Raw genomic sequence first — 14591 nt, forward strand, 5'->3', positions numbered from 1 at the left:
TTGTAATAAGAGAAAAAGAAGGTAGATGCTGCCCTGTCTAGCTGGCACCATGATGAAATTATACCATATCAATGTACCAGAGTTCTGCTTTAAATATTAGATGGATTACATAGATTATAAGAACATTAAAACAGCTATCATTAATCATGAAATTCACTTTTGCCACACATTGTTGCTCTAAAATTAAATACAGTTAGTGGAACCTCCATTTTATATTTTTCAGGGGGCCAAGCTGGAAAAAAAAATCAAAATGGAGGAAAATTTCTTAACATTTTTCTATGTTGGGACCATCAAGATGGAATATGTGACGTAGGAGAATGTAAAATGAAAAGAAACTTAAATCAGGGTTTTACTGTATGCATTTTATATTATTTAGTGGATAATCTGGCAATACCAATACATTAGTGTCGGTGTTAGCTCAGCTCTCATTTTTTATTGTCACTAGATGCATTGAAGAGCATGGGTGGAATATGGGTGTGTGAAAAGTCAGTTTTACACTTTATCTTTGTCACAACTTAATTGATAGCTACTTGAAACCTTTATTTATTGTTATTTTTACAGAAGATCCAGGACGAAGTGGTGGCGACAGCTATCAACGAACTGAACATAAACACGTCACGGCTGCAAAGTGAGTGCAAAAGCCTTGTCTCTGAGAATCTGTCGCACGTTGATCAGACATACTTCCTCCAGCGCGTTCGTTCATGTGCATACGATATTGCAAAAGCCACGAAGCAACTGGTTACTAAGTTTCAATGTTGATTTCTCCTAAATGCATAATCAAACTAGAAAGTTAATAATGCCTTCTTTATATGATAATAGAGCTATGAGACGTAACCATTTTTACCTCATTCTGGAGAATGTTTCCTAGTGAGAATGTCTTCCTATTAACTGTCTTATCAAGTGCCTTTTACAATTGAACAGTATACTAAGTTAAGATTTCTATATATATAAATGTATGTATATATGAATATAGTGCCCTAATGTTATGACTAAGTGAACTTCCAATATCCTTGCCTTAATGTTAACTATTGTAGAATAGAACTTTTATAACTTAGTAGAAATTGTTATATATATATAATTCATTGTAGAAATGAAGCAGATTTTAAAGCAGTTGTATGTTACTTCAGATACTATATAATATTCAAATGTAATGAAAGACTGAAATTTCAATAATTTTATACTTGAGTGAATATCTTATTTTCTGTCGTAAGTCATTACATGTGTAGATTTTTCGTTAAAATATATCATGTTTCTTGCTAGTTTATTTTATATTTTTGCTTTTACAGTAGGGTTTAAACACCTTTCATTAACCAATCCTTATTCCTGTGAGCTGTATGGATAGCTTGTTTGATAGACGATGGATAGAATGAATGAATGGTTTGGTGTATTTTACTTTGCTTTTCTGCCACTTTTGGCTAATCGTGAAGATCAGGAAGAGTGATATGATGAAATTGATGAAGGGACACTTACAAATGAACATGCAAGCCCTGGCTGGGACTCGAACCTGGGATCCCTGTTATCATAGTGTGCTGTGCTAACCACTCCACCATGGAGCAGATGGATAGAAATTACCAATAGCCGAGAATGTATTGATCCTAAACATTTTGCAAAGGCATTGCCTGAAAATAAGTTTTGTGGTATCCATATTGTTGGTGGCAATGTATTGACAGGGAAATGTTCACATGGTTGCTGCTACTTCCACGTATCCTTAGCTTTTAAAAGGTGCTGACCGGGCACTATTAGACCAGCAATGATGGGGTGAAATGTGCTGTTCACATTCCTCCCATACCTCAGTCAGTTTGGACTCTGCACCATCATGGAGGTCTGTGCGAAGGAAGTAAGATACTTCATTCAGTTCATTGATTAATATATTGCAGCTGACTGCAATAATTCTCTCTTAGAAAAAGAAACGGTATTGACATTTATGTTACAAAAATAGGTTGTCAAATCTTGTACACTCACCAGCATGATTCTATCTTCTTTGTTTACCCTTTTTAATGTCATAATTCCTGGACATGGTTCCAAACATTTCTTAATATCACATCACAGCTTAAAAACGAGATGTATTCATAAAGTAAGTACCAATTAGGTTATTTAAAAAAATATTTTTTTTTTATATTTATATGTACAGTGGAACCTCTATTTTACGTTTCTAAAGGGCAAAGCTGAAAAAACTTAAAATCGAGAAAAATTTTATAACATTTTGTTATTTTGGGACCATCAAGATTGAATGTATAATGTGGGAAAATGTAAAATCCGGGTTCCGCTGTGTATATTTTACACACACACACATGGATCATTCTATGTCAAATCAAACAATAAAAAGTATTTTTCAACCTTTAGGATTCCGATTTTTAAGATTTTTTTGTTTATTCATTGTACCTATCCAGAGGACAAAAACTGCCAAATTTCAGATTTTTTGGGCTCTTAGTTTTTGAGTTAGCTTTCAAAAAAGCAAAAATCTCAAAATTTGACATTTTGAAATTATTTGACCTAGAGAGCTCAAATTAGTATCATTCTCTTCTGCTTTTAATGAACTTTGCAACATGACTGTGCCATTAGAAGTTTGTAATTTTTCAAAACATAAAAAAAATATATTTTTTTGAAAATCTCAAAAACACTCCTTTTAATTTTTTTGAAAAAAATATATGTTTTAAAGACATCAATTGATTACAGTTTGTAAAAAAATAATAGCGACACATCATCTTCACAGCAATTTTCATGAATATCAGTATGTAACAGCGGCATATAAAATGAAAGTAGAATACTACTGGGTTGTATGGGACGTTTTCACCCATGAAGGGTGCTAGTCACTTGTTTCTGTATTGTTAGTACACCCTGCAGATGGTGCTGAAATCGTACACCCATTCATTTTATGAGAAAGCAGTTGCTGTGAAGGCGTAAAAAGTCTGTGTGTGTGAAGAGCTTTTTTATCGGAGTTAACTGACAACGTGGTGACTTTTTATTGATTGTGGTGTCTGCATATTGTTTCAACAGTGTCTGGTGATAGTATTGTTGCTGTCTGGAAATTATGAATGAGATGAAACGGGTTCATGATGTGACATTTCACTTCGTAAGCAAGGGCAAATCCTTCCTTTGCATAGTGAAGGCAAATCCATGAGTCAGATTGGTGGAATAGTGAAAATTCATTATTCAACAGCAGGCAGAGTTATTAAAAAACAGAATGAACATCACAAATCATCTCTCCGACGACATTGTGGCAGAAGGAAGAAAAAATCACCTAGGGCAGATCGCAAAATAGAAACACCAGCATTGACGAATCAAGGACTGAGTTCCCGCCAAATTGCGTCTGTTCTGCGAATGGACCTTGGAATTGATCTGTCATACCAGTGTACTGTCTCGATTGCGAGAATTGGGTATTAAAAAGAAAAAAAAAATGTGTAAGAAGCTGCAGTTGACACAGGTTCACAGCACAGCAAGCCGTGAGTTTGTGAGCCAATATGCAAGCTGGACTGAAGATGACTGGAAACACGTGATTTTCTCAGATGAAAAGAAATTTATAATTCTAGGAACCGATGCAGGAGTGAAGTTGTGGTTAAGAAAGGGTGAGGAACTTCAAAATGATTGTATTTCTGAGACAGAAATTCTCTGGAGGAGTAATGGTAGAGGCTTGCTTTACAGCTAAAGGTTTCGGAAGGATGGAGATATGTGAAGGATCAGTTGATTCTCGAAAATATCTTTACATTCTACAGCACAAAGTACTAGTAACAGCCAGAGATCACTTTCCTGGGTCAAATATGGACTACTTCATCTACCAGGATGACAATACATCATGCCATCAATCACAATTAATCACTGGTTAATGGTTAATCAGTGGTTCATGGACATGGATATTCTGAGATTTCGTTGGTCACCTAACTCCCCTGATATGAATCCCATTGAAAAATCTGTGGGTCATTATGAGTAGAAAACTGTGCAACAAGACATTTTTGATTAGGCTGGAACTTATAGCACAGATTGTCAGGGTTTGGTTTCATGAAATCGAAGTTGAACTTTGCGTTATCTTGTTGCAAGGCAAGCATGCCTCAATGATTGGCTGCATTAAAGAAAGCCATGGGGAGCCTACCAAATACTAAACTGTTTGTACCTGTTGGTAAACCAAATGTTGGTTCACTCTTCATGTTTTCAATAAAGCCAAATGTTATAAGTTTCCTCTCATTCTCAAATTTCTCATCTTTGCCCCTGAAAAATGTAAAATTTAGATTGCACTGTATATCAGAATCATTCCCTTTGGCATACCTTTCTACGTAGTTTCCATATTTGTTTAGATATTTATCATAACAGAATATAAATTTTTGCACTTTCTCTTCACAGAACAAACCTCCTATGAAAACAGCAAATGAAGTATAAACTGCTTATTGCAATTACTTTGTTACATATATTAAGGTGCATTAACGAAACAGGGTCTTAATAGAGAATTTGCAATTTTATATTGGACCCGTAGAACCTTATTTATCAGTATCTCTAAATGTCATTATCAGTATTAGCAAAAATTACATAGTGGTCCATTCTACGTATACAAGTAACATAAGGAATGGTTATTCTGTTAAAAAATGCAGTATGTCCGTAAAGTCATGCATTGCATTGAAGAGTAACTCAGAGTTTCAGAAGCATAGCGAAGCGACAGTGAAGTAAATCATGCCATTCCTTCAGTCAAGATTTGGATGGTGCAGAGGAAAGTTCAATGCATCCTTTGGCTTGCAAAATTTGAATATGTGATATGTGATGCGTGTTCATCGTGTGTACAATGAAGAGGCACCACATGAAAATGACATTCGCCGGTGGGATCGCCGGCTTAAGGAAACGGGCAGTTTATTGGATGCAAAACGTTCTGGGAGGCCATTGGTTAGTGACGAGTCTGTTGAAGCTGTATGGAAGAGCTGCCTAAGGAGACCAACCAAAAAATCGACGTGTCTCTGTGCTTGAAATCTAAGTCTGAAGAAGACAACAGTTCACAAAGTTTTGAAGAAACGTCTCCGTTTTACAGGTTACAAACTGCAGTTACATGCAATCCACCCAACCGATAAACCCAAACAATTTGATTTTGCTGTGCAGATGCTTGGTGAAATGGACAATGATGGTCTGTTCTTACAGAAGATTGTGTTTAGTGATGAGGCAACATTCCATATGTTTGGTCATGTTCATCGATATCACATCAGAATATGGGCTAATGAACAACCTCATGCCTACATGGAACATGAACATAACAGACCTAAGGTGAACATCTGGTGTGCCCTCACACATGATAAAGTTATAGGCCCATTTTACTTTGTGGAGCCTACAGTGACATCAAACAACTACTTTGAAAAACTAAATATGCTGACCAAGGCAGTAATTTATTTTATTAAAAACATAAAGTAACGTAACTTTCCACCTTCTAGCAAGGTCTTCTTCAGACTCTGTATCAAGTACAAAAGTAACCAGATACAACAAAAGGCCATTATATATACACAAACATTACTCCCTCCAGACTATTTAGAAAGTTGTTAGGAACTTTCACTTGCCAACTTTACTTTCACCTAAAAGGCTAAACACAATTACTTCCATATAGAATGTGGTTGGACTTTTAATCTCACGCTCTTTTCCCTTCATTTTTCTTCCTTCTCCTCTCCTCTTTCTCTCTTGTCCTTTCCACTCTTTCCAACATCCATTCTTTGTTTAACTTCAGTCCCCCATTCCAGTTCATTGTGTCTTCTTCACCTTTCTTCTCTATTTCCTTGGCTTCCTTCCATTTTCTCACTAGCATTCTCTTCTCCCTTCCTATCTGCTTAGCCTCATCCCACTCTATGTCATGTCCTGTTTCTCTCGTGTGTTTAAATATTGCATTTCTCTCTCTCTTAAGTCATACATCATCCCTATGTTGTTTCAACCTGTCTTTCAGCCTTTTTTTCGTTTCTCCTATGTACACACTCTGACATTCTTTACATTTTACTTCGTAGATAATCCCTTCCTCTTCCTCTTCTCTGTTTTCCTTTTTCTTGTTAGCATTCCTCGCTATTCCTAAGATGCTTCTCCCTCCCTTCCTGTAAGTTTTAATTCCCGCTTTCCTAACCACTTTGCATATCTTTTCTGTGGTCTTCCCCATACTCCTTATTCCAAACCTTCTCTCCTCTTTTTCTTTCTCTTCCAATTCTCCCCTGCCCGTTTTCTTACTTCTTCTGTTTATGTCCAGTCTATCCTGCTTCTCATAGCCATTCTTTTCCAGCTGTTTCCATAGGCTATTTATTTTGCCTTCTTTTTCACGTTCTTTCATGCATATTTTCTTGATTCTGTCCTCCATATTCTTTATAAAATTTATTTTTGTCACCTCACTTACATCACTTCTTTTGTGGCAGAATACCCCTGCTGCACACTTCTTCTGATGCCAAGCGGTTTCAATTTCTTGTCCTCTTTTCCTTTTCATCAATATATCTAGATAGCTTAACTTGTCTTCTTCTATTTCAAGTTCCAATAATATCCCTTTCTTCATCTTGAATTTCTTTGGCAAAAATGTCAAGCTGCCTCTTCGTTCCCTTCCATATGCCAAAACAGTCGTCCACATATCTGCAAAACAGAATTATTTTGTCACCTCCCTTTTCTATCACTTTCTTTTCCCATTCAATCATAACCAATTTAGCCAATGCTGGGCTTAGACTGGAACCTATATTTAGTCCTTCACTCATTAACATTATTTTATCTCCCATTATACTGTAACTGTTACGTTAGTTTATGTTTTTAATAAAATAAATTACTGCCTTGGTCAGCATATTTAGTTTTTCATAATCATGGAAACAAGGCTTAATGGTGTTATAACTATTTTGACATGTTGGAATTGTATGCAATGCCACAAATTCAAGATGAAGGTGAAGATGTCATCTTTCAACAAGATGGTGCTCCTCCACACTATGACAAAATTGTTCACGAGTTTCTGGATAAGACATTTCCACAGAGGTGGATGGAAGGCATGGCCACCACGATCGCCAGACCTGATGCCTTTAGATTTTTATTCCTGGGGCTATGTCAAGCAATGCATGTTTCATGATTGTTTCAACGACATTCATCACTTGAAAAAGAGAATCTGCCCAGTCTGTTACACCTGATGTTATGAGTCATGTGTGGCAAGAATTGGAATATCGATTAGATGTGTGTAGGGCAACAAACGGAAGCCACATCGAACTGCACTAAACATGTAAGGAAACTCTTTGAGTTACTCTTCAATACAGTGTAATAATCATCATTTGTTACTTCAACTTTCTGTCACTTTTGGCTAATTGTGAAGATTTCACAGAGATTTAAATTGTGGGGAGGCAAGAGGTTGGCTTGGTAGCTCAGTGGTAAAGCATTGACATGGAATGATGAAGACCAAAATTTGATCCCTGATGGAGCCATGCTTAACATTTCAGAAAATTACTGAAATAAAAGTCTTTGAAAATAGTAATTTTAAAAATTAGCCTAACACTGCTTATTTTCCATATATTTCTTACATTGTTTCATTATTTTCAAATCTTAACTTACATCTAAATTTAATATTCAATAGTGGAAAAAAATCCATGGGAACATTTCACATTTTAATTTGCTTGTAATGAAAACTCACATATTAAAATAAAAAGCAATATTTACAAACAGATGCGCAAAGCTAGGTTCTAATATTCATGAGATTCAACTCTTCCTGCTCCCTCCTCTCCCTCATGTTCCCGACAACGATTGTCAGGAAATTGTTGAAATCCACCCTTGCCCTGTTCCCATCTTCATCCAAATTGATCTCCACCTGGTTTACTCGGGAGAATGTTGAGGCTGAAAAAAGAAAAAAATCACAGTTCAATGAACCGAATCCTAGAATTATGTGAAGCATGTCAGAATTAAATTTGTGATAATAGTTGAACTATTTGATTTTTATTCCGAGTTTTGGACTTTTAACCACTGTTTTAAATCTTTAATTACCTACGTTCTGCCTCCATCTTCAGGATAGTGTGTTAATCTAATAAATCATAGTTCAGTCCATGGACACACGATGTTTGGGGACGGAGTCTATTATGGAGAGTGAGAAATTGTTGCCTTGGAATAATGTGGATTATTCTCAGTGGCCAAGGCTGCACCTTGTCTGCTAGTCAGAATCAGCTTCCGAAACGTAGGTAATTATAGATTTCAAACAGATATGAGGGGAAGCTGTGAACATGGATGTCCGCAGAATTTTTCCCAGGGAGGGGCAAGCAAGGTTATATTTTTCCAGGGGGGGGCAAAGGACACATATTTTCCTCCAAAATAGTGATGCCCCCTCAAAAAACACTATTTCAGTCTGAAATTATCATGTTTCTTCAACGAATTTATAATAATTAACATAAATTACTGTGATTGAAATGAAATTATGTGTGAAATATATAATTTTTAGGTACACATTCATTTTCCAGGGGGGGGGCCGTGGCCCCCCCCTTCCGGACGCCCATGGCTGTGAATATGGGGTAACCTAAATAAGCAATCCAGGAAAATATTAGAGAAAAGAATAAGGGAAGTAACAGAGCTGAACATGATAGAGGACCAGTATGGTTTTAGAAGAGGCAGATCAACAGTAGATCTGATATTCACCATAAGGTAAATAAAGGAAAGGCACTACGAGTATGAAAATGATTTGATTATGGCATTCCTAGATATAGAAAAGGCATACAATAGCATGGACAGAACAAAAATTTGGAAGGTTTGATTTGATTTGATTTGAGTTAGTTTATTTTACTTCGCGTTTTGTGCCTCTTGGCTAATTTGCGAAGATGGGGATGAGTGATGAAATGATGAAATTGATGAATGGACATTCACAAACAACCAAGCCCGACCGGGATTCGAACCCGGGACCCTTGGCGTCGCAGCGCGATGTGCTAACCACTCGGCCACAGGGTCGGGCAAAGATTTGGAAGGCTCTAAGAGAGAAAGGAGTCAAGGAAAAGATAGTGTGTAGAGTGCAGAGCACATACAAGGCCAACCAGAGCTGTGTGAAGACACCAGTGGGAAAAACGGAGTGGTTCAGTATAAGTAATGGACTAAAACAGGGAAGTGCTTTTTCCCCACTGCTCTTCATAATTGCAATGGATGCAATTAACAAAGAGGTGAAGAAGAAGAGGAAGAGATGAAGTTCCTCTTCTTCGCTGATGACTTAGTAATAAGGGGGAACAGGGAAGAAATAATAGAGAGACAGCTTGATAGTTGGAATGAGGAAATCAGAGCAGGAATGAAATTCAGTTCAGAAAAGAGTGAGGTGCTAATAACAACAAGAAACAGAGCCAGAGAGGAACCAAGAATAAAGATGTTGAGGGTAGTGGAGAGCTTCAAATATCTAGGAAGCATAATTGAGAGAAGTGGAAGAATAGATGAGGAGGTAAACAGAAGAGGATAAATGGGTGGTGAACTCTATCAAAACATTCGAAGATTAATATGGAACAGGGATGTACCTATGAAATGCAAGAAGGTAATATATAACACATACTATATGCCAATAATTACGTATGGAGCAGAGACTTGGACAATGACAGAGAGAGAGACAAAAGAAAGATGCAGGCAACAGAGATGAAATTTTTAAGGAGTATATTGGGGAAGACTAGAAGGGATAGAATAAGGAATGAGGAGATCCAACAGACAGTGGGGGTGGTGAAGCTTCAGGACAGAATAGATCAAGCACAGATGAGATGGTTCGGACACATATTTATATTCAGTAGTTGCTATTATACATGAATACAATTCTTGTAAAATTCCAATGTACTTCTGGTGGGCCTGTATCACGTTGATTGAAGGCAAGGCCAGAAGAACTTGAAAACTGGTATAAGTTCCTTAGAGGAAGCAAGGTACTTCTATACAGGAAATTTTCAGTTCTGAAAATTTCTATAAAGAACGTAATTGAAAGCAGTCAGATCTATGATAACAAATATATGTATGTACATATATAGACATATACTTACACAGTTTTTCAGTGTACTTGTCACTGGTAGTAGGCTTGTAATGTGCAAATACAACACAATTTTGATACTGAAGAGCTGCTTGAGTTACAAAATAATTATACAGCATCTCCAGCTCCTTGGCATGACCATCTTCATCTGGGTTATACACAAAAATTACACCATGTGCATCACGTTGTAGAGCAGGCCAGCAAGCTTCAAATCTAAAAGTAAGATCACATCATTAATTTACTTGTTATGTGTAGTGATTGTAATGTTGTTATTGTTAAATTACCCTCTCATGGCAAAAAAATTCCCTTCTTTCACTGTTCACTATATTTATTTTCATTTGTTAATTTTACAATTACAGTGAAACCCCAATTTTATGTTCCCCATCATTAATTTTCCCGCATTATACATTCAATATACATGGTCCCAATAGAGCAAAATACTACAAAATTTTCCCCAATTTTTCATTTTCCCTACATTTTATGTTTATTTCCAGCTTGGTCCCCTAAAAAACGTAAAATCGAGGTTCTACTGTATAAGGTACCTAATAAAGTTATTTTGGATTTCCATGGGGTGGCCTATTTGAAAATAGGATCCTTAGGAAAATATTTGGACCTAAAAGGGATGAGGAGACAGGTGAGTGGAGAAGGTTACATAATTTAGAACTACATAATTTGTATTCATGTCCAGACATTATTAGAATAATTAAATCTAGAAGACTTAGGTGGGCAGGCCATGTGGCACGAATGGGAGAGGAAAGAGGAGTTTTCAGGATTCTTGTTGGGAAACCTGATGGTAAGAGACCAGTAGGAAGGCCAAGACGAAGATGGAGGGACAACGTCGAGATGGACCTAAGGGAAATCGGTAGGGATGGAAAAGAGTATATAGATCTTGCTCAAGATAGGGACAGATGGAAGGCCTGTGTTGCTGCAGCCATGAACCTTCGGGTTTAAGAAGGCTAGAGAGTTAGTTAGTTAGTTATGGGGTGGCACTGCAAATGCCCCCTACTCCTATCGTTCTGAGGTAAGATAGATAAGAGGAAGGTAGGCCTGTTTGCTTTAAACTGGGACTATAGCTAGTAAAAAAATATGCCAGGCATTCAGCAGAGATGTGGTAAACGGTGGTATACCAAATTCTAGAAAGGTGATGAATCCTTCCAGGATGTACCATGTACGGGATATCCCCAAGTCATAGACAATGAGGCACTCAATGTGGCTATTGATTGATTGATTTATTTGGTGTTTTAAGTCCACTTTATGCACAGTAAGGCTAATCGGGACTGGACCTACAGTTTATAGTGGGATCTGAACCACTATGTGCCTCCACCGGGAATCGAACCTGGGACCCCTTGATTACAGGGCGACAACGCTACCACTGCACCATCGGGGAGGCCCTGAAAAGGTGGCTATTGAGGCATTAGAAGAAACATACAATGCAGTGCAGAAACCATTCATCAGCACCTCTATCAGCTTAGAAAATGGTATAAAGTGGGACTATGGGTTCAGAAAGCGACACAAGCCAATACCTGTGTTTCTTTGCTGCCTTGTCAGGATAATGATCCATTTCTTTACAGAGTGCTGATGTGAGGTGAGAAGTGGGTTCTTTATGATACTGCACGGCACTGTCATCATTGGTTCGCACCACATGAACCTCCTCCCAAACAACCAAAACCACCACTGCTTCAACAGAAGGTTGAAACTGTCGAGCCAGGGCTTGTGAATCGCAAGCGTGTCATTGTGCTTCAAGACGAAGCAGGCCTCATGTTAACACCATTATCCGACTTGGTTGGGAATGCAGCTACCATATTCCCTGGGCATTGCACCATCAGATTACCATTTGTTCCATTCATTAAATAACAATCTGAGAGAACGACGGTTCCAAACCCTCGACGAAGTGAACCACGGACTTGGTGACTTCTTTGGTTCACATTTCGTTGAGCTTTCCTTGCTGATGGGTGACTATTTCTGATTTTCCATGTACTTCATGTTCTCGCCCTTGGCTTTGCAGGGGTCAAAATCTGACAGAACTTTATTGGGTACCTATATTATGAAAATATTACTTATTATGGTGAAGTGAATGGATAACATACATACTTAATTAAGTTAACAGGCTAGCAGGAGCAAATTATATTATAATATACCAGAGATTGTGCCACAGAGGGGTGCAAAATGGGGGGGGGGGGGTAAATGACCCCAGACCAAACACCCCACCCCCTTTCTTGACTAACAAGAAAAAATAGATAAATTAATATGCCTGCCTGTATTTCTATGTTATTTAAGGATATGTTAAGTGTGAGTGCCTCCACCCATCTCTGTCTACTCATTTTCTTCTGGCACTATCACTACAGTATAGTTTAATACAGATAGTTTTTACTGGATTATTACAGATGAGTGTGGATACAGGAACTAGTATTGGACAATGCTTGCCTAGACAAAAATAAAAAGTCACAAACAAACACCCCTCTGAAGTCCCCGAGTTGAGTTTTTACTTATCCAAAGTCATAATACTATATGTATTTTATAATAATAATAATTTGTGAAGAGAAGACATCAATGATAGTAGATATTGGAGATCAATAGCCAATTAAGCTGCATTTAGAAAGTGACATGAAGTAGAAGAAATTGGTTCTGACCAAATAATTGCATATTGCTCTCACTATTTTTGTTTATGTTTTTCCAACTTCTATGGAAATTTCCTTTTTGCCCGTTTTACTGCACATCGCTTCCAAATTCCCTATGTTGAGAGGAAAATTCTTCTCCATTAATATGTCATTGGTTATGCAGAGTAAATTTATTTTTATATACATGATAAAGGAAGAACTTATAATTTGTATCTTCAGTACAAATAGTGACAGATTGACAAAACCAAGCTGTGTGTTGCTACTCAGCCATGGACAAGACACAAAGTCAAAGACAAATAATAATGAATTGGAGAACTTACCTATGATCACCACTGCAATCCCATAACTCTACTTCTGCTTTCACATACTTGTTGTTAACATTTAGGTTTGGAGACTCAAACTCCAATATTCTCACTCCTTGAGTTGGGTGATATTCTCCTCCAACAGTCTCAGTGGCATCTGCCAGGAAATTAGCTATTGTTGACTTCCCACTCTGGAATCAAGCAATAAATTTAGTGTGGTGGTACAGCCAGCGCTTGAAGTGGAAATTGTTTGGTGGAGGGTGAGAGGAAGCTTTATGTAAATTTGATTAACTATGTGTCGGTGGAGGGCACTTGAGAAGATCATTGACATTGACCCAGGTTTGATCTCTGATTGCGCTAGTTTTCGAAACTCTTCGAAAATTTATGGTAAAACTGAAGTCAGCCAATCCACAGAAAGGAAGCTAAATGGTTAAGCAGTTTATAGTGCGAATTTCAAATCCGATTTAAAAATTACTTACTATAAATTACGGTAACAGTTTCATAGATCGGAGACACATTAAAATTGGATATTTTGTGTTTCGCATGGTTTGTACTTACCAATTGTGTATTGCATAACATAGTTCAAGGTGCCATTATGCTTTTTACACGAAAACAAACGCAATTTTTCACATTCTGAGTGCTTTTTTTATTCCTTTCTTCGCTTCCAGAACACACAATATGGCGGGCACATCTTGACTCACGTCGTGGATATGCAGTGTTTCAAGTTTCTGCACCAAAAAATACCTACTATCATGTTTGTCACCGGTGGAAATTATACATTATGCACGGGTAGCTGACGAATAGCCCCACAAACCATTATGCACGGTAGCTGACCAATAGCCCCACGAACCATTATGCACGGTAGCTGACTGATAGCCCCACGAACCATTTCCGATAAGGTTAGGTTTGGTTACGTTAGGCAAGCATAGTAAAATAAAATAATAAAAAAGGGGGGTTGAAACACTGACAGGGGCTTACGTCATCAAACGTACGCAGCATCCGGTTGTCGTAAGGCAAGCAAATGAAAGCAATGGCAATTTTGCTTCGGTGAGATATTTCTCTTGAAAAATACATAATTTCCAGTCAAATATATTCCACGATGAAAGGAAATACCCCGATGAACGTTGTAAACCATGGACAAACTAATTTCCGTAAGTCGTTTTTTGTGTAAAATTGAAGAAATGTGTCTCCGATGTATGAAACTGTTACCTAAATTACTAACTTCCCAATACATTAGATACACTTTGGTCTTTTTTTAGATATCTAAGAAAAATATTATACGTGGGTATGATAGTTACACACGTCAAAAAACATATGGAAACAGATACTTACACAACAAGGACCTAACATTAACACCTTGACTTTGAACATTTCTAATTTTCTGAGCTGACTTGAAACTGACAACGACAAATTATATTCGTCTTCCTAATCATAAATCACTCGCACTCAAAAATCTGGATGGAATTTATCTATTTTTCCTATCATTTATAAAAATGGTATTTCTGTTATAGGAATGTTCATAACGTTTCCGCACATGTTGCCATGGGAACATACACTTCACAGATTACTCACACTCTCAATCATACAGCAATGAAATAGAGAATCAAATTCATTTTCATGCTGCAGAGTGCAGACCTATGTTCAAAATTAAAGTAAGGGAGTGGCAGCAGACTCGGACATATTTCATTTAGAGAAAGGAACAGAGACGTGTCTGTCTGTTTCTTTATTCAGCATATTTGCATA

General features: G+C 37.3%; 2 protein-coding genes across 3 annotated transcripts in view; one reads left to right on the forward strand and one right to left on the reverse strand.

The window, feature by feature from the left end:
* Nucleotides 1-1384, forward strand: part of Git (ARF GTPase-activating protein GIT1) — a 53655-nt gene extending 52271 nt beyond the window's left edge. For both annotated transcript variants that reach the window (XM_083123591.1, XM_083123592.1), the window contains one exon: nt 562-1384. In XM_083123591.1, coding sequence (XP_082979717.1) covers nt 562-759 — 198 coding nt within the window. In that variant the 3' untranslated portion in view covers nt 760-1384. The remainder of the gene's footprint in view (nt 1-561) is intronic.
* A 6036-nt stretch (nt 1385-7420) lies between these two features.
* Nucleotides 7421-14390, reverse strand: LOC145989256 (intraflagellar transport protein 22 homolog). Its single transcript, XM_083124577.1, has 4 exons — nt 14181-14390; nt 12867-13039; nt 9942-10141; nt 7421-7794 (listed from the first exon to the last, which is right to left on the reverse strand). The coding sequence occupies exons 1-4, from the start codon at nt 14217-14219 to the stop codon at nt 7637-7639; spliced, it is 570 nt and encodes a 189-aa protein (XP_082980703.1). The 5' UTR covers nt 14220-14390; the 3' UTR covers nt 7421-7636.
* Between the last annotated feature and the right edge of the window lie 201 nt (nt 14391-14591).

The sequence above is a fragment of the Lepisma saccharinum genome, chromosome 6 (assembly GCF_977018435.1).
Source record: "Lepisma saccharinum chromosome 6, izLepSacc3.1, whole genome shotgun sequence".
Classification (NCBI taxonomy): Eukaryota; Metazoa; Arthropoda; class Insecta; order Zygentoma; family Lepismatidae; genus Lepisma; species Lepisma saccharinum.